General features: G+C 41.4%; 1 protein-coding gene across 8 annotated transcripts in view; it reads left to right on the forward strand.

The window, feature by feature from the left end:
- Positions 1-20,562, forward strand: part of TUB (TUB bipartite transcription factor) — a 134,667-nt gene that overhangs the window by 109,617 nt on the left and 4,488 nt on the right. For 3 of the 8 annotated variants that reach the window (XM_071427910.1, XM_071427912.1, XM_071427917.1), the window contains exons 4-10: positions 1,278-1,415; positions 9,759-9,926; positions 14,193-14,264; positions 15,174-15,295; positions 16,081-16,272; positions 16,847-16,959; positions 17,952-18,066. In XM_071427910.1, the coding sequence (XP_071284011.1) occupies positions 1,278-1,415; positions 9,759-9,926; positions 14,193-14,264; positions 15,174-15,295; positions 16,081-16,272; positions 16,847-16,959; positions 17,952-18,066 (920 nt within the window). The remainder of the gene's footprint in view (positions 1-1,277; positions 1,416-9,758; positions 9,927-14,192; positions 14,265-15,173; positions 15,296-16,080; positions 16,273-16,846; positions 16,960-17,951; positions 18,067-20,562) is intronic. The other 5 variants (XM_071427911.1, XM_071427915.1, XM_071427913.1 and 2 more) reach the window with 5 other exon arrangements.

Below are 20,562 nucleotides of genomic sequence, written 5' to 3' on the forward strand. Positions count from 1 at the left end.
TTCTCCTCTGAGAATCTCCCTGGTGTTTCTATTTCTATTCGTGCGCTTGAAGGATTTGCTGAAGAGGAAAGTTGCTTCACAGACCAGAAGCTTAGGGAGAATTTCCCCCTTCAGAGAGAGAAAAGTGTCAGTCCACACGTCATTGAGAATCATTTAGTCTTTTGGGAGTTTAAGAAGTTTGTCTGGATATTTTAAAAGTAATTTTAAGAGAACCAGTTCTTTCCCATAATGGTCCTTAGTGGACTTTTTTCATCCTTTTAAAGAAAGTAGTTTAGTTTGGGGGAAAAAAAAAAGGGTGGGAAGCCCATGTGCCAGGGAGAGAAACATGGCCAGCACATAAAGCCAATGGGCTTGGCACTTACCAGTGACCAGCAGCCAACCCCAAAAACTCTTGGTGCCCACCTAAAGTTTGGGGCGTGAGGTTTGAGAAGTTTCTTTATGCATTTCAGGAAGGCAATTGTGATATTTATCTAACTTTGAGGTTTGGTCTAGCCAGAGAAAAGAGTTATGGTGTGTGTGGCTTTCAGAGACTCAAATATTACCTTCAAAGTGTGTCGTGCTTTTAGGAAAATGATAAAGCCTCTTTTTACTTTGAAAACTAGGACCATTGCATGAATTATGGTGACACAATTTATGCCATGCATGTTTTGTAGAGAGTCCTTCCAAGGAATTAATTAATTTGTGTATGCTACAAAGTAGGAAGAGTTTTTAAATTCAGCTTGGGTATAGTTTCACCATAAAATGCATGGCCAATCTACTCATCATGCTGTGTTACAGGACTGTGCAAGATGTGCTTTGAAAGTAACCTTCAGATGATTCCCTGTTTAGAGAGTTAGGATGTAGCTTTAAGCATGGATGCTACAAAGTCAAAATAAATTTTTTCTGCCTTCATGCTGCCGCTGTTGATGATCATTCTGGCAGAGCTTTACTGTGAGGAAAAATGCTTCCTACAATAGCCCAGTAACACAATAATATTCTGATGTCACTTTTGGACTGGAAGTTAGGAGTTGATATATTATTGTGAGGAAGAAAAATGTAAGGACATATATCTCAGCTAACCTAACACTTCCAGATTTTTACTGTGGCTTTGCAAATTCTGGTTTACTTGGCTCTCTTCACTGCATGAATTGTCTGAAATACCAAACTCTGCTATGTTTGCTTTCTCTTTTATGCCTTTGCAAAGTTCTCAATTCATTCTCTCGTCTCTCTCTCTCTCTGTTTCTCTCTTCTCTCTCTGTTTATTTTCTTTTTTGCTGGGGTACCCTGAATCTCTGAAGCAGTGCAGGAGGCTGAACAGGAAGATGTAAAGGTGGTAGTGGACGCCCAAGCTCCGAAACCAACTAAAAAAACCAAGGCAGCAGCTGCGAGCTGTCAGAGTAGCAGCACCAGAAAGGAGAAAAAAGGGAAGCACAAAGGTTAGCTGCATGCAGCTGCATGTCAGATGTTAAATTCATTATTTTGCTGTCAATTCTTTCTCTTGTTTTTTTGTATAATTTATTTGAAAATCTGAAAATTGTCTAAAAGTAATTTTCTGAAATTTTTCTGAGGTTGGAAAGTGGATGTGACTTGGTCGTGTCTGGGCACGTACAGCCTTGGAGTCAAAAAATTTGTAAATGGAGTCTTTTCCAGAGGAGAGTGTTCAAATTGCAGAGGAGGAAGAAAGTTCTGAAGGAAAGATGATGGTGTTTTCTTGCAGTGGTAAAAAGAAGAGAATCATCTTATAAGAGTGTGCTTTTTTAGATTATCTGAAAGTAATCTTGTTTGGAGAAGCAGCCTTAAATTGCAGCTGCTTCTGTCAAAACTCTGAGTGAGGTTTAAACTGTACAAATTAGAGGTTAAGGGGACACTTTGAAAATCAATTCAACAAAACTGAGATAACATCCTCAAAGGGATTTTTCAAGTTATTACTTCAGTGTTGCTTTGTCCCACCTGGCTGACAAATGGGAGGTGTTTGTATGAAAAATTATCTGCAATGACTTTGTGTATGACGAGGTAGATGAAAAAAATACACTATTGGTAATGGCAAAAGGGTAGGTAGAAATGACATTGCCACTCTTAGATTTACAATTTGAGCTAGGTGCAAGAAGTAATGAGTTACTTTATTGGTAATTAAAAAAATATATATGTATGTGTGTTTACACAAACAGAAAAAGAGAGGCTGTTGTACCACATACAGTTACTTTTTATGTGGTGCTGAATGACTAATGAAATGAAATAATTTTCCAATGAATTGCAGTTCTTGAATAAGGCCACTGTAACGCTGTCCTGCCTGGGCTGTACTGTATTTCTGTCTTGTGCATGTCCAACAGTTTCTCCACTGTTGCTTCAGTGAGAAAGTAGTGTATATCCTTGACAAGTCTCTTTAAAGATAGCAATGACTAATAAAGTTAATTATTGAGGTCAATGTATTGGGGCTTATCTGTAGGGATTTTGCAGGACTTGAGCCTACCTTAGTCAAATCCTTTGCGTATTGCAGCTTAATTCTTGAGATCTGAATCTACAACATCTCTCTGTAGTTCTGGCTGCAAGGGAAGCTCCAGGTTATACAGGCTTTAGAGCCTGGCCCTGAGCTAAAGGCTGTTCATATATTTGAGAAAAGATGCTGTGTGTCAAAGGTAAAATTAACTCAGTGTAAAAATTATTGGCAAAATAAATGAACAGAAAGCGAACGTTTCCCAGTTTAATGTAAAAAGTAATGACATTCCAGCGTGGTAATACAAATGCCAAGTTTTATTTTGAGGTACATCTTGCTGAAGAGTAAAAATTCTTTTGCTGGTTTAAAAGAAAACCTGAAAGGGAGCATTATGTGAGCCAATACTTAAATCATGGTTATGGCATAGCCTTGAGGCTCTGTTTTATCTCATATAATGCCTCTTTTGACATGCCTGTGTCTGTACTGTGTTCAGAACTGAAGATATTGTGCTGCACAGTTCTTTTATTATCCCACAGCAGGTAACACCTAGTATTTTTCTCACATGCCAGTTATAGTTTTATTCATCTTCTGAAAAGTCCCCCAAGCAGGCAAACGTTAGCCTATGTCAATAAAAGCAAGTTGTGTCAGTGAAAGTGAAGTCACTTTGTGTAGACTGAGAACTTTGGCATGCTGACACTGCTCCATGTGTTGGGAACTAATATTTTTAGCCCAAGAAACCTCAACCTCTGACGCAATTCTTACTGCTTATCCTGCTCTGCTATGGGAGCTTTTCCCTGGCCTTCAGCATTTGCCCATCAGTTCCAAGTTTTCAGGGAGTGGAGGTGTTATTCATCAATTATATGTCAATTATAGCAAAGAAAATGCTGAATATTTTCTCTCCTGAAGTTCATGTTGATGATTAGAAGCAAATAAAAGCCAGTCAAAGTACATTCAGAGCATACACATAGCCCCTCATCCAGCTCATCTACTTTTTCTGTACACTGGGATTTAGCTGTTCATTCATGTATAATTTCACCCTTGGAGTAATAACTGGTTTACCTTTGACTGTGTTGTAAACTTGGGAGGATTATGACTGGATTTCCAGTCTTCCATCCTTATCAAAGCTGCAAAATATTTTTTTTCATTTGATGTAAAAATAAAACCAAATGCATCCTTAAAATTCCAGAGGGATTTTGCTGATAAATCCACTACAGACATAGCTAATTTTGAATTCAGGAATGAAGAAAATGCAAGTGGCAACAGAACCCTGTAGTGGAACTTGTATTAATTTTCAGTTACTTTTAAAAATAGATGTGAGTATTAAGATTTTTTTATAACAGTATTGAATGCATTTGCTAATAACTTCAGATCTAACTATAAAAAAGGATGCAGTGGTTTTATGCCATGTTTTAACACAAGGGATTTTGTTGGGGGGAGTTCATTGGTAATTAGAGCAAATCTTGGGAAATTTTAGGTTCTGCTTTTAGCTTTGCAATCACTGCAGGTTTGTCTCCACTCTGAGTGTAACCTTTGTATGTCCTGTAAATGAGCAGGATGAATGCTGAGGGGTAAGTGCACTTAACATGCTAAAATAGCATTTTAAAGGTTTTTGTTAGTATTTAGCTATAGTGGACCTTCCCTTTCTAAGCGTAGCCCAGCTCTTTGTGCTTTAAGAAAAAAGAGCACTTAGACCAGATCCTATGAATAAGAAGCTAATTCAGAGCAAAAATTGTTGAATTATACATGAGTAGCTGTTGAAGCTGTAGTGTAATGAGTGCACTCTGGTTTTAGATGTGTAATGCTTTTTTAAGTGGCTTGAAGAGTGATGAAGCTGTGATCAGAACAATGTGCTGAAGACAAACGTGAGAGAAATATCAGGTTTAATGAGGTTACACTGGCAGAGGAAAAGGAATGTAGCTAACTGCTCATGTCAGTGCACTTTGTAATTCTCTGATGGGTAACATGGTATTCAGCAATTTTTTCTAAATCTGTGATTATTACTGGTATTTCTTAATGGCAGTTTGCACTGTGCACTGTGCCTATTTTTAAAAAGAACCATAATTTTTGTGGGACAGAGCCTGGAACTGCAGTAAATTGATGACATTTTGTAGTAGCTTAGCTCATTAAACTGGTATTTCTGAAGGCTTCAGTCTCACAGTTTATTGCTTAGCAAAATATTCAGTATTGGAAAAAAAAACCCAGATGTAACAAATGCATATGTAAAATGGTTTTCTTTCAAATGGAGATGGTGGATCAAATTTTGGTTTGATTTGTGGCAGATTGGGGTGATTCAGGATAACAGTGAACCCCATGTACAGCATCACTGGGTGGTTCAACAGAAAATTCATGCAAATTAGTAAAAATATTTGCAGCAGGAACCTATGAAAAGTATGCACCCTACATAATATTACAAAACCAGAGCATGTTTAGCTATCAAAGGTCCTGATGAGTCTTTAAAAAAGGAGATTCATGAAAGTATTACAGTTACATAGTGGTGTCATTACTTTGTTTGGAAAGGTTTATGAAGAAGTTGATAAATATACAGGATAAAGTGAATTTTTTGGCTGAGTGCAATGAATGGGGCAAATCAGGAAGAAAAAAATGGAACTTTAAAAAAAACCCAGAAAAGCATGAGAAACAGGAGTTAATACAAAGTGAAATCTGATATGAAAATTCAGGAATCATTCTGTGAAAATCATTGGTGGTTGCTTGGGTTTGGTTTCTCTTCCCAAAGCTCTTGCACTTAGACTATGTAAGTACATTCTCAGAAAATTCTAGGAGATTCTGCTCTGAACTGCCATGGACAACATAAATGAAGATTTCTTTCTCATCGGTGAAATCAGAACCTGGATGTGTTTAAAATATCAAAATAAACAATAATTTCACAGCAATTTTATTTGAAATGCAAGTGGTACATTGTGCATTTCCTGCTGACTTTCTGGGAGCCAGGAAGCCGAGGAGCAGCTCTGACACACAGAGCTTTTCCTGCCAGGGTGGCTATTCCATGTTTTGATTTGGTTGGCTTCTCCCATGTTTCCTCTCTCTCTTTCACGCCTGTCTGAGTGTTTTGATTTGTGCATCCTGTCCCCTTTTCCTATGTAACAAGCAGCTACATTAACACTGGCTGGCTCAGAAAGCAGCAGCAGTTGTAGGGAAGGAGCATCATTTCTCACTGTAGCACTTCCTTTCTGATGGGGGGAGGGAAGTCCATGTAAAGTAGATTTATCTCAGCTTCCCTGGGCACTAAATAAAAAGGGTAGGAGGAACAACAAGTGAATTCCTGTAATTTCTAGATCTGACAAACCTTTCAGGCTGTGCTTTGGCAACACATGAATTTGATTGTGAAGAAGTAATTTTGACCTCCTAAGGGTAAAGATTTATGAATGTATAGTTCCTATTTACTGTTTTAGATTGCATCAAAGTAAGTATAGAGCTTAGTGCTCAAGTATTTGCTTTTATTGTCCTGATTTGGTGCTAGCAATAGTCCAGTGGAGGTTTGGACTAAATCACCTCTAGACATCCTTTCAAAAAAGAATTTCTATTTGCTCCCTTTCCCTCTGAACAAATGCCTTTGTAATTTTGCAGTTGCTTGAACCCCTGTCAGTGGATGCACAGCCCCTAGGAATATAATGGGAAGTGGCTTAGAAAATATTGACAGCAGGGTTTGCTTTAAGCCAGGTTCTCTAAAGGATGGAAGCTCTTTGTTCTGGTGTGAGATCTCCCTGGGATTCCCTGTCCTTGACCTCAGAGCAGGCCATCCTTTGAAGGGCTGTGCTGCCAGTCCCCAGTTGGAGGGAGAGCTGCTCTGCAGAGGTCTTGAATAGCATTTGCACCCACACCACTGGGTGTTATCCACGTGGATGTGACTCCTTTGTCAGAGCAGTAACTGAGCTCAGGAAATGTGTGCTCCTTTCCAGAGGGCTCCTGCCTGACCTTGGTCAATTCTTCAGGTCTGCCCTGCAAAGGGCAGATCATTTTATTAATCATATTCTTAGTCTGTGAGCAGTGTGCCCAGCTTCATCCATCAAACTTGTGCCTTAAACGCTCTATGAAATAAGAACAAGAACTTCCCTGTCCTGCAGCTCTGCATTTGTAAAGCAGAATTACTTGTTTTCTATGCTATGTTCCTTCCCTGATACGTAATCTTTTTTGCCAGCCAGGAGTTTAGATTACCAGCTTTTAACAGATTGGTGCTGCCTATTTATAAATATTGTCCAGAAGATTTAGGTCTAAGAGAATACAGGCATTGATGAATAGTAGTTTGCAGGCTATAAATGCCAGCAGTGCTCTTTTACTGATGCTTTTCTTTTTTCGCTGGTATTGCTTTGTTTTCCTTTCTGGTACCACTGGTTTTCATCTGAGACATGATCATGCTAAAGTGTACCAAAAGGCCTTTTCTGAAGGCACTGCTATTCTGAGGGTTGTTCCAATCTTCTTCTTTCCTCTCTGCCCTCCTTCACATTTGCCTCTAAAAAATTCCCCTTTTTTCTTAGCAGGTATTCAAGGCTGTCTCTGTCAGACTTTATCTGATATTTGGGAAGCACTGTGAAAAAATGCTGATCATAGCAATAAAAACTCTTTTGGCACAACCCACTCAGCTTCTTTGCCTCTTTTGGCCATGTCCTTAAGCACAGAAACTAGAGATGAGTGGTTAGTTTTATTACACTGAGAACCAGTCTTCTGGGGAGTGGATGCAAAGGAGTCAGTGAGGCAAACAGGGGGAGAGATGCCCCTTGAATATCATGGTTGCACAAGCTCGGAGCTGTTTTCAGACATTTGGTAAGTGGTGGCAAAGCTGCCTTTTGAGCTATGGCTTACAAAGATGCACTTATATCTCATGATATAGAAAAATGTGTATGTATGCCTGCATTTAATCCCATTTTACACATGTATGTGTAGCTACAAAGATTATGCACACACACAAGTATTAACTAGCTAAAGCTGCATTTGCACCTAGAGTGTTCTAATGCAGCAGAGGCTTTTTTTTTTCCTTTTTTTTTTTTATAATCCTCTCTGTCTTGCTACATATTTCATTCCCTTAAATGTGCTCACCAGTGGAACCATTCCTAATGCTTAATAACACACACTACCAGTGATGCACTCTTCAGAACACTGAAATTGATTTTTCTTCTCTAAAACTGTAACCTGCCAGTGCAGCCTTTGTCCTGACTCCTAATAATACACGATGTTCCTGACAGCATGGGATGGGAGTGCAGATGTTCTGCAGGCACTGGGGAAAAATCAGCCTCAGTGCAATCTCCAGTGCTGCTGAAGGCATTTCATTTGCTGCAGATCAATGTCTGCTTTGAAGAGGAATAATTAAGGTGTTTTGTTCCTTCTGAAAAGTGCTTTCAAAATTAGGTTTGTATCATCCAGTGCTTAACAAGGGGCTAGGTATGATATGCATGAGGCATCTTGTTAAACTCATGCATGCTTAACACTTTTGAAATTCAGAGTATTGAGGTAAGAACCTATCTTTAGGCAGCAACTGTAATGATAATGCTGTAATAATATTGTAAAGCTGTTAAAAATACCACAGAGGATCTGAGCAGCTACTTGTCTGTTCAAGAGCACCTTTGCAGTGGTGCTTCTCCTAGGATAAATTTTAAGATAATGCAGTTCTTTCACTGCTATATTATACCTGCAGCACAGAAGATGATACTGTTCATTCTGTATCATGCAGAGCTGCTTCTGAAATTGTCATCCTAGCAAGGTCACAGAGACATTTCCATGGACTTTATCTAGCCCTTCAAGGTTGGATGGACAGATTATTTATTTGCTGTTAGTCGTTGTTGTTAGCTTTGCTGCAAGTGAATCTGAATTTGCAGGCTTGGTGCAGGAATTGCCAGGGCCTGTGTAATGCAGATGAAGCAGTAACTCCTTGTGGTCTTGAACTCTGTGGGTTTAACACCTCTGCAGTGTCAGACTGCATCTCTGTCAGACTGTTGGGTGGCTGCACAGCCAGTGCTGTTCCTGGGGATATGAACCACTCTTCTTCCCACTTATGCTTCGTATTGCAGTGGCAGTGACAGCAGATATTGCAAAGTACAGTTAAGCGTGCTAAATGTATAATCCAGCTGTCTTTTAATGCAAGTTGACAGCTGTTGGCAAAGCAGGATGAAATGGTATTCTTGGAGACTTCTGCTACAGATCACAGTCCAAAAAAAATCCCAATCCCTGCAGCTCCTTCTCACAGGGTTTATTCAGCTCTGTTTGGTGTGAGAAGCACCATATTCCTTTACTGAATTAGCTTTTTGTAGTGCTTGCTGACTCTCCGCAATGCTGCTTGCTTATTAACAAAAATTTCACAACAGCAGCAGTATACAGCTCATGCTATTTATTATATCTATGAAGTGAAAATATCTATATCATGAAAATATTACCATTTTTATAGATACAGAAATGCATTTTTATATAGCTGATTTAGTAATATATTCCAGCTCTATGTCTTCACTGAGAGCTGAAGTACATTTGCAGGCTGATGTTTTACCTCGTTGCCCTGAAGAAACAAAATGAAGTTGGCTTGTGGTAAGAACACCCCCCCGCCCGTTATTTTCTTTTTCTCTCTTTGGAGGTGATTTACAGCCATAAGGAGGTAAATAATTTCTTTCTGGCTGTGGTCAGGAGTCACAGGATCACAGCATGGGAGGCTGGAGGTGCCTCTGGGCACTGTCTGGTCCCTCATCCCTGCTCACAGCAGGTTGCTCAGGACCTGGTGCCTGGTTGGGATTTAAGCATCTCAAGAGGATGAAGGCTCCAGGGAATATGTAATATCTTCCTTATAGTTTTGCTCTGATGTATTAACTGTATGGCAATTTTGCTAACTCAAAGGGTGTATTTAGGCTTGTTAATATGCTGCCCCTCTGTTGGATACACTGCCAGATCTACTTGTGAATTTTCTGGGTTTTTGAAGCTTTAAAGTATTTCATGACAGCAGCGGTGTTTATATGGGGATATGGCATAACCCAGGACTCAGGTTCATCTGTTTCTGGATCATTTGTGTGCCCTTATTAAAATTGTATCTGTTTTCTTTATCAGTTCTCTCCAGTGTGTTTCTTTTCTGCTTAGTTTTCAGCGTTTCTGGTGCATGGGGCAGGTGTGCTTTGGGGTGAGGAGGGCACCAGTGAAATCCTGATCCTCTCCTGGAGATTCTCCACTGCATTATGTGGGAAGTAAAGTGTTTGCTTGGAGGCTAGCTTGGTCTTGTTTAAGTCTAGAAATATTATTGAGTGTGAACATCCAATCTGTGACTCCTAGAAAAGCTGCTGGTTTTGTGAGTGAACAATTCTCTTTGCAGTAACTTCTTGACACAAAGACAACCAAGGCTTTTGCTGCTGTCTCACAGGGATTGATGGCCCAGCTGCTTTTCAAGATGATGTTCAGAAGATAGGAAGTCAAGTGCAGATTCTCACTGTTGGACAGTCTAGCCATGATGAAGATGATGGTGACAAAGTGGCTACTGGCCAACAACAGCAAAGCAAGCAAGATCTTAGAACAGCAATGCAGAAGAAAGGTAAGTAGCTAAAGCTTCCTTCATGTTCTCACTGCTTGCTTGATGGACATTGACTCAATTTCCTATTCTCACTGTCAGCCCAAGCCTAAGCACAGTTTGTTACTTCTGGGTGTGTTCTCCTCAGAGCCTGTTAGGCTCTGTTCTGTTTCCTAAAAAAATCCAAAATCCCAAACCTAAAAAAATATAAAACAATGAAGTTCTCTCTTGTCTCAAGGAACAAGAGCTCTGCAGGCTCTCAGGGATAACTTCCCCATCTGCAGTGCAGTGCCATTATTAAGGTACAGGCAGATGCCAATGTTCACATCCATCTGTTCACATTTTTATAATGTACAACTCTGGAAATCACTCACTTGATGGTTAAAAACCAGCATGAAATAGCAACATTCAAACTAGAATATTCATTTTAGTGGTGCAGTCAGTTACACACTGTTCATGCTTTTGTAGTGTCAGTTCAGGGTTGCAGAGGTGAAAAGTACACCACATTCTGCAGCATTTCCCACGCAGAGTCCTCAAATGTTCTGGAATTTCTTTTTCTTTTTCCAGAGGCATGCATGCTTTGGGAGATAGACTGTGTATGTACACATTCATGCATCTGCCTCTTCCTTCCTGCACTGTTATCTCCACTTAGACACGAACTGTAGGAAGGAAAAAATAAAAATCCCCCAACCCTCACAAAGCCTTTTCTGAAGACATTTGCTTTGGAGTTGTTCTTCTTCAGTGTACAGCTTTTGAAGCAAAGATGGCTCAAGCCAAGAGTGCTCTGATGCTTTAAGAATAACCTCTTTGTGTATAAAGAGCAAAATGTAAGTGCAAACTTGACTCGTGTAGAATGGACTATTCATACCTAAATGCTGCCTCTTGTCTGCAGAGCAGTTCTCACTAGGATTCATTTTTTCTGGGACATTACCCTGCAGATGTGAGCAGCTCCAACTGAAATGGGCAGATTTTCTCCAAGTGTGCTATTTCCTGGGCATTTGAGTTGCAGGGGTGTTGGGCATGACTAACAAGTTCTGATCTGTGTGGTGATTGTGTTGCCTTAGACCATGGCTCAGAATATTTAATTATTAGGCACATTACTAAACTAAAGCTGATTGACTTAAAAAGTACCCACAGAATTTGCAAATTAGGTCACAGCACTCAGATTTTTACTCTGGGGGACACTTCTGCTTTTGATGGCTTTTTGCCAGGTTATCATATATTTTTATTCTCTCCAAATTTGTGATTATTTTCAATAGAAACAGAGAGTGGAAATTTTTTGGTTTGCTTCTGTATATTCTCAAATATATGATACAATCTTTTTTACCAGGTCTGAGTATACTCCTGCTCAGAACAGACACTGCCAAGAGTGAACCACTAGTGTGTTTCAAGTTGAGGCAAGGGGGACACTTTTATTTAAATGTGAATACTGAGGTTTATTCATTTATGTTAACAGCAGAGCTATGCTGGGTGAGACACAAAGACATTAAAATAATGCCAGCAGCACCTCTGTAAATTATTTTTATTATGTGTGTATTGTTTGCTGCTTGATACCAGCAGAGGATGCTTGTTTTGAGAAAGTTTTGAGTATCCCACCATTCATGTGGTACTTTATGCAGAGGTAAAGCTCTTCATGTGGCTTCCCACTGCCACTTCACTGTTTGTGGCATGTCCTTACTGGTATGTCATCTGAAGAGTTTTAGAGTTGCTGTCTCCCATCAAGGCTTCTCTTGCATGGAATAGGAGCAGAAGGAGAAGTGCACAAAGATAAGGCACTGCAGAAAGGCACCTGGGGGCCCTTGTCCATGACAAGGTGAACAGGAGCCAGCAGTGCCCGGGCTGCCAGGAGGGACAGCTGTGTCCTGGGGGCTTCAGGCACAGCATCACAGCCAGGCAAGGGAGGGGATTGTCCTGCCCTGCTCTGCACTGGGGCAGCCTCACCTCCAGTGCTGGGGGCAGTTCTGGGTGCCACAGCATAGCAAAAACATTAAACTGTTAGAGAGTGTCCAAAGGAGGCCATGAGGATGGTGAATGTCAGGAGGGGAAAGCGTAGGAGGAGTGGCTGAGGGCATGTGGTCTGTTCAGCCTGGAGAAGAGGACACTGAGGAGAGACCTCATTGTGGGCTTCAACATCCTCATGAGGGGAAGAGGAGGGGCAGGCACTGATCTCTTCTCTGTGGTGACAGTGACAGGATGCAAGGAAATGGCCTGGAGTTGTGTCAGGGGAGATTTGGGTTGGATATCAGAAAAAGGTTCTTCTCACAGAGGGTGCTTGGGCACTGGAACAGCTCCCCAGGGCAGTGGTCACAGCACCAGCCTGGCAGAGTTCCAGAAGCATTTGGACAGTTCTCTGGGCCACACTCTTGGGGTGTCCTGTGCAGGCCCAGGAGCTGGACTCCATGACCCTGAAGGTTCTCTTCCAACTCAGCTTATTCTGTGATTCTGTGAAATGCTAACTGGTCTCATGGCAAAAGCTGAATCCCATTGCATTTGCATAGCCCTAGTTCATGCCTGTTCTGCTCTTTGGCACTAACCTGGTGGAGAGAAACTTCTCTTAGCACGTGTCTCTCCTTCCCCAGTGAGTCAAGCTCTGTAACAAGACAAGAGGTTATAGGCTACCGAGTGTGAAAAGAATATGCCACTTGCAAGAAAATGCCAAATGTTTTATTTGATTTCTCCATCTGTTGGAAATTGCCATCCTAGAATAATTTTCCTCCTGTAGGAAATATTCATCCTTTTAATTTCCAAAGTGTTAATCTGTAGTGTTCCTCCCTAGCAAATGAGTCACTAGGACAGAGTCAGACTTCCATAAGTTTTAACACTGAATAACTAACTTGTAGTCCTCACACTTATCAGTTTCCAATATGTCTCTGTAAAGGGCATGGAATGAGCAATTGGGTCTTAGTTCTTTGCCACCTGAAGTTTTGAGATTTAGGGAGGGGATCAGTTTAATTTCGGGATTCCATACCAGGAGGTCCCTGAAGCATTTTTCCCTGCAGGTTGTGAGCACAGATGTTTCTAAGGCTGGCACAGAATTTTCCTCACTAAAGTGTTGGTGGTGAAATAGTGAGCACAGGTGTGGAAATAAACCAGTTCTGCCTGTGGATATAAATTATGGCTTTATTGTGCAGCTGCCAGCTGAGGAGATGGACTGTGTCCATTACCCATGCATAGAGCCTAGAACATGATTGTCCTTATTAAGAAATAATGCTTGTGATTAATGAGTGTGGGATTAATAATGAATGAATTCTACAGGCTTTGAAAATATCTGTTGACCTGTGAACTCAGGCCTCCCTTGCAGAAGCAGCTGCTATTGAAAGGTTTTGCTGTTGTGCTCTGTGGTGTATGTCAGCACTGGGGGAGCTGAAGAAGTGGATAATGAGACCTTCACAGGGCAGCTGAATGCAATGCAAGCATTGCTGATGCTCCTGGTTTGCTTTTATACCCTCACTCTTACTACTCTGGTGGTGTTTCACTCTCCAGTGTGCATCTGGATATTCTAAAGGGGCATGCACTGAAGTTACTGGAAGCAGCAATAAAAACAAAAAGTATTTTACTGCCTTTTTTGCTGTCTTTTTCTTCATCTTCATCATTTTGGAACCTACAGTTCCAAAATTTGAACTGAAGAAAACCATTACTGAATCTATGTCTGTTGTTTATATTTCTGTACATCAGTTTGGTTTCCTGTCTGCTTGTGACAGACCAAGTTAATATTTTAGAAGACTAAACTACAATAAAATAAAATCTTTATGCATGTCCCTGGAGCTCCCAGAAAAAGAGTTTAGAGAGCCAGATTTCATCCTTTGATGATGAGGATGCAGGGACTGAAGTAGAGTTTAAGCCATCTGAATATGAATCTGAATACTTCTTTCAATGTTACTGACTCAATATTGTGTAGAATCTGTGTGTATCACTTATGTCAGTCAGGTTTGAGGGTTTTTATTTTGTTAGAGTTCCAAAGTAGGCCCAAGCCCCACCATGCAGTGCACATCATGCACAGAAGCGTTGGTGGCACAGCTGCTCAGTGTGAATGATGTTTGCTGAAGCCTCAGCCCTGTGACCCAGGGCTTTTTCACTTTATTCAAGGTACTGAAAGTGAAGATCACAGCAGGTATAAGCAGGTAGAAGGTGAATTTGATGGTGCAGTGTAGAAATTGTGAATCCAAGCAGCAGCTTTGTGGCCCTATCCCAGAAGTCTTTAGCCCTGTGTGGAGTCCTCTTGCCAGGTTACGCTTGTTCACTCAATGAAGGGTTTGCAGAATCAAACCCTTGGATTTTTTCCTTTCCCAGATCCCCATGCAAATACATCCTGGTCCTCTTCCACCTCCCAATCCAGTCTTGTCGCCCTGGATCATGTTCCTGGTGAGTACAGAAGGAAAAAGTTAATTATGTCCATGCTGCTTGGCTCTGGAAATCTGCATTTCATTTATCCTTCTACATTGGACTTACCCATAATGGGAATTCTGGACCAAGGGATGTTTTGGTTTTTTTTTAAAGGATAGAATATAGCCTGTAATATATGGAATTTAGAGAGCTTGAACTTGGATATGGGGTGGCTTCATCTGCATGATACTCTTTGAAAAACTAGGCCTGGCAAATGTCCCACCATTGATGCTTTTTGCTGCTAAGACCTATTTGATGTTTCAAAGTTGTGTTTCCCTTTGAAATGTCTGAGGTTTTGAATTCCTGTAAAGTCAAATTTTCAAGGGCTGTAAGGCAGTTCCTTTGGCCTGGGCTGATAGTATTCTTTACATGAAATAAGATGCAGGAGAACATTTCCTTGATGTGAATGTTTCTTCTCGGTCTAGGATGTGCTCTTCAGCAGATCACACAGCTAAAAGTGTGCTGTGCAAGGGCTTGTATTTTAATTGTGAGGGTTTCCAAGTGGCTGTGCCAGGTTGTCCTCTCAGCTCCAATTTCAGCTTGATGATTTTGTATTGTGTTTGAAGTACTTGATTGGATGAAGGTGATCTGAATTTAGTTCTTGACCAGATATTTGCTCCTGTATCACTGGGTAACTTGATCCTTGATCTGTGGAATGGAAACCATGATGTTTCCTGTCTCTTTCACTTGAATGTTTAGGCTTCTCAGGAGAGCTGCTGTCTGACCCATGTGTTCATGCTCTGCCTCACACAGTGAACCACTCTCACACACCCCCTCACTCACCTGTGAGCCTCAGGGTGCAGCAGTCTGTTAAGTGGTGTTTTACAGCAGGTATGGGCAGCTTTAATCTATCACTGTTTTGTATAAGTGTGCTGTTTTTCTCCTCAGGCATTTCAAGTAGCATGAATTTTGATGAGGAAGAAGATGAGGAGGATGAAGACAGCTCCAGTTCTTCACAGTTAAACAGTAACACCCGGCCTGGTTCTGCCACAAGCAAGAAATCCAATAAGGTAAGGGGAGAGTGCTGAAGAAGGGGTGTGCAAGCTGCCATGTACTGCACAATTTCAGGGTGCACTCAGGACAGGCCTGGCTTTCTTGTTCTGTGTTTAATATGCACTAGAGTCTCTCCAAGGTGATTTACTGTGATACCTCTCAGGCTTTGCAAGAGCAAGCAATGAAAATAATGACTTGGAGAAAAGAATGGCAAATATTGCCTGAACTTGAATGAAGAGAGAGGGAAGCAGTAAATATTTACCTTTCTCCCTCCTGCAGGTGCTCAGAAGGATCTTTTGTTTCCATTGACTTTTTCTGGCCATTTTCCCACCCTGTTCTCTCTGCTACAATCTGAACATAAAATAAGACTTCAGCTGGTTCAAATATTCTAAATCACAAGCTCTTGCTAAGCCAGTTAATGATGCCCTGCTCTTTTATATACTGCACTGACTTCCCATCTTTGTTAGATCTCTCTGGAGCTTAAACTCTTGCTCCCTATCCCATTCCTTCCTTCCATCAAAGGTCACCCCTATCCTTGAGCAGGGCCTTTCTGACAGGAGGAGTGTGGTGGGATGGGAAGGTGTGAGCCAGGGTTTGCTCTGTAAGCCCTCTACAGCATTCTGTCTGTGCAGCCACCCTGTTCTGCTCCACCAGGTGGGTCTGTACACAGAGCACCAGCAAGACAATATGACCCTTGGTTTGACTTTTTAAAAGTGCAGCTTCTATCAAATGCTGTTCCTTTGTGCTTATAACCTGTTGTAAATGGAAAATAAAAAGCCCTGAATTTTGCTTGTTGTTTTAGGAAGTGGCCTCAGCTCCCAGTCCTTCCACAAATGAGCCTCTCATAGATGTGGATGACCTGGAGGAGTTTGCTGTCAGACCTGCCCCACAGGGGGTCACTGTCAAGTGCAGGATCACAAGAGACAAGAAGGGAATGGACCGAGGGATGTACCCTACTTATTACCTCCACTTGGAAAGGGAGCATGGTAAAAAGGTCATAACATAACTTGAATGGCATACCAGTTGCATCTGAATATTAAAAAACAAAATTAATAAAAATCTGAAGGAGTCTTACAAAGAAAATGTAATCTTATATTTTGAATACATTTTTGCTTTTGCTAGATTGACCCTACATTCTTCCCAAAGCCAAACAACAGTATCCCTTTCTTCCACTGCCTTTCTTCATATGTCTGATCTTTGGCCTTAAATAATCCATGCATGGCACCTTTATGTGACTGCCAGGAATTGAGGCTCTCTGCATTCTGTGGCCTGAAAAGCATCTACTTTCAATTCAGCTGGAAGAGCCAGAGCAAGCTAGAATGAAACATTTAATAAAATAGATCAGATTTAATTATTTAAACCATAAATAATGGAATGAGTGGTTGAGAAGTCATTTTCCCTTACCAGATTTTTTTTCCTGGTTTTGCTAAATCCCAGGAGATCTTCTGCTACTTTGCTAGTGATGCTTGAAGACAGAAAAATTGCTTATGGTTTGCTTATATCAAAGTAGGAAGTGGTGTGTGCTAACCCCCTTAGCATTCTAGAATGTGTTTTTTTGCATTGCTTAGGTGTTTCTGTTGGCTGGAAGGAAACGAAAGAAGAGTAAAACCTCTAATTACCTCATCTCTATAGACCCAACTGACCTGTCTCGGGGTGGAGAGAGTTTTATTGGAAAACTGAGGTAAACACTGATAAGTCTAGGATATAAAAATAAAGATAATTTCTTCATATAATGCAAAGTTCATTTGATATTAAGAAGCCTGTAATTCACTGTCCTCTTAGTTAGAGGCTTGACTACATCATGTGATCGTGGTCTTAAAGATCACCAGTACCCAAGGCATGTTTTCAAAAATGTCTCAAGTACTTACAGGATCACATTTTATTAAAAGTCAGCAGGACTGAAGCTCTTAAGTGCTCAAAGACCAAATTCTCAAGGGTGTACCGGCACAACTTATCTTAATGGGATTTTCAGAAGTGCATGAGTACATTGTGTCTAGCCTCTATTGATATAAATACTTTGGAATGCACTGTTACACAGTCTGAAAATCCCTTTGGTTTTGCCTGCTCCTCAAGATCCAAATTAGTTATTCACAGGTAGTGGAACTATTTCAGAGCCACGTGTTCCTTTTCTGTCTGTCCCCACGTTGTACAGCCAGTCTGCTGTTGATCCCTCCGTGGAGCCTCTGGGTGTGTGTTCAGATCATCTGTGCCTGTGCTGTATTTTGCTCTCCTTTCCATTGCAATAGGAGAGATTTGATCTCACTAATGGCTTTATAAAACTCACTCCCTATATTCTAACAGAGTTTAGTAGTCAGGTAAGAAAGCAGATGGTTTTGGAGCGAGTAAGTGTATCTTGGAACCAAGCAGACCCACAAAATAACCCCACCCGAGTGTTTCCTTACAGCTTTCTTGTGTTTCCTAATTTGCAAGATGCTATCAGAAATCTCCAGCATGATGATAAGGGACCTTTAGTATACACTTCTGTACTGTACCTTTACATTTTTGTCATTTTGGCCTTTAATCCAGGAATTGCCATGTAGCTGGGATTAGAAGTAACAACTCTCTGTACCCAATATTTGCCTTTCCTCTGGGGCCACAGTTAAGTAAAGGATAGATGTCTTCAGCAGCATTGCTGACAAATGGTGATTGGATTTTCCATTTTTTTTTTGATAGATCAAATCTTATGGGAACTAAGTTTACAGTTTATGACAATGGAGTAAATCCAATGAAAACAACATCCAGCCTGGAGGCGAGTACCCTGCGTCAGGAGCTAGCTGCTATTTGTTATGTAAGTACTGCTCACAGGCACAGCGTGCAGGAGGGGCAGCTCACTTTCTGAAGCAGCACACTGAATTTCCTTCTCACTTAGCATTATGTAAATCAGCATTCAGAGTTTGATGTAACCAGGCAGCTGATCTCCACCAGAGAAACCAGGAGGCTCAGTGCAAAGTAGAGGTGAAAAGTGTTGAGCACTGAACAGGGTTGCCCAGCTCTCACCTTTGGTGAGAAGGGGGTGTTGGAGCTCTTACATCACCCGCAGGAAAGGGTAGGATCACAGCCTGCAGGCACCACCTGAGGGAACCTCCTGAACTGAGAAGAGTTGTGCACATGGCATTACTGCTCTAAAGTGTGATTGTTTGTTATGGTGTTTTGGAGGCCTCTCTGATCCAAACCATTGGTAGCTGACAGCTAGGTCTGCAGCGGCTGAGATTGGGATAAAAACTCTAAAACTCCTATTTACCAGGAAAAAACCCAAGTAAAATCCAAAATTTGATTGAATGAAAGAAACCAGGCTCTTACAGGAGAGTAAGTAGCATTTGTCAGGAGCAATGCAGACAATCAAGGCTTGAAACACAGTTGCTCTTGTTTCTGGATTGCTGGATGAATAACCTTTGTGGTGAGAGTGTTCTTTCTGTTTAGAAATGTTTAAGCCCAAGAAACCTTTCCAGTGAAAACTGGTATGTACACTGCTACGGAAAGTTGTCTGGTTTCACAAATCAACAGCTTTGATAAAAATATCCAAGAATGACTTTTCTGAAGAGTTCCTGCCCAGATCTAATAGGGATGCCTGGAAATCTGTAAGGCTGAGGTCCACCACATACCCCATGTATGCACAGAATGTGTTCCCAGAAGGGTGAGCTTTGGGCTGTGGGGAGCAATGCATCTGGAAGATTTCCATGAGCAAGGCAGCTGAGAGCCATCCCTTCCCTGCAAAGTGCTGGGAGTTCTGAAGGAGGGCAGTATTAGCTGCCAGCACATTCTCTTCCTGCTGCTTAGGATGCAGTTTTAATGTGGCAGATGAGCAGATACATATCCATCCCTTCCTGTTGGATTTGAAATTCTGAGAATTAAAAAAAAAAAATTCAGCTTGCGTGATTTAAAATGAGACTCCAGGGTCTGAGGTTACTTTGACTGAAGTCTCAGTAGAAGCCTAGCAGAACATACATGTTTAATAAAGGTAGTTTTACTGGTTTATATAGGATGGCATTCCCTGGAGCCAGGCAACTAATCTGGTGCAAACTGGAAATGCAAAAAGAAAACCAAAGCCAATTTAAAAAAGTTACATATTGAGAAATGGAGGCATTGCTTAAGTCAACAACAAACGATACTTGAATGATGAACAATACCAAATAAAAAGCTGTTGTGGTCAGCAGAGGTAATTAGAAGTGTGGGTGTTGAAAAGAACCAAACCAAAGCCACTGTTTGGAGAATGGGGCTGAGATAAGCTGCTTTTGTATGTCTGTAATCAGCAGTTTGAAACGGGTACATTTGTATAAGAAAATTACTTGTTCCATTGATGTTTTGGTACTAATGGAGAAAGGCAGCAGGCTTGCAGGTGTGCTGTGGCCAGAGGACAAAAGGAAATTGGAATTGTATTTCATTTCAAACTAGCCAGGTTTGCTGAAGTGAGATTATTGTTCCTGGCTGCAGCAGAACCAGAGCAGAAAGTGCCGGGAAGAGCAGAGCTGAAACACCCTTGTCCTAAGGCAGTCTTTAATTCCTGCCCTGAGATTTCCCCTGCAGCAAAAGCTATAAAAACAGTACTTTGAAAGCACCACTATGCCTCTCACTGTCCCTCAGCTCATCTGAGCAAGTACCCATGTGGAGATCAAGCTGTACCCAACTTACTGAGCGTGACCTGCTTAATCATCTCAGCAGGTGTAATTTATATAGGCAGAAAGTGATGCTGCATCTGTGCCTGACTGTGGGATAAGTGTGGTGAGGGCTCTCTTTGGGAGCTCACCTTAAGATATGTTTGAAGCCACAGGAGCAGAGCTGGGCAGGGTCAGAGTTTCTTTGGGTGCTGTTGACCACTTTTACTCCCCTTGTGTTGGCAGCCCAGCCTATTAATAAACCTGCAGCAGCACCTAATGGCTGATTGCAGAATCGTTGGCAAAATTTATCCAGGAGCAGCAAGGAGCAACTGTGCTACTGGTAGCAGGGTTTTCTGTGAGGGTTTTCAGGATTTTCTGATCCATAGGATCTCTCAGTTCAGTTTGTGTCAGATTCCAGGCAGTGGGCTCAGCTGATAGATGTTCTGAGGTGTTGTTCAGGTTTCAGTACAGTAGCAAGACTCTGTGTTCTTACTCAGGCCTCAATCACTTGCATTGTGCTCTTCCTGTGTTGTGGGTTCTGTGAGTTGAGCCTTCCTTAGAATGGTAATTTCTACAGAAAATATTAAGGACAGGGCACAGCTGTGTGAAACAAGCCCAAGGAAGGGAAGTGGCTGCAAGAAAATGGGGGTGATAAAATTGTGAATCTCCTGGGAGCTGCTGGGATATTC

Source organism: Agelaius tricolor, unplaced genomic scaffold (genome assembly GCF_023055355.1).
Source record: "Agelaius tricolor isolate 1412-34295 unplaced genomic scaffold, bAgeTri1.0.p SCAF_5, whole genome shotgun sequence".
Taxonomy (NCBI): domain Eukaryota; kingdom Metazoa; phylum Chordata; class Aves; order Passeriformes; family Icteridae; genus Agelaius; species Agelaius tricolor.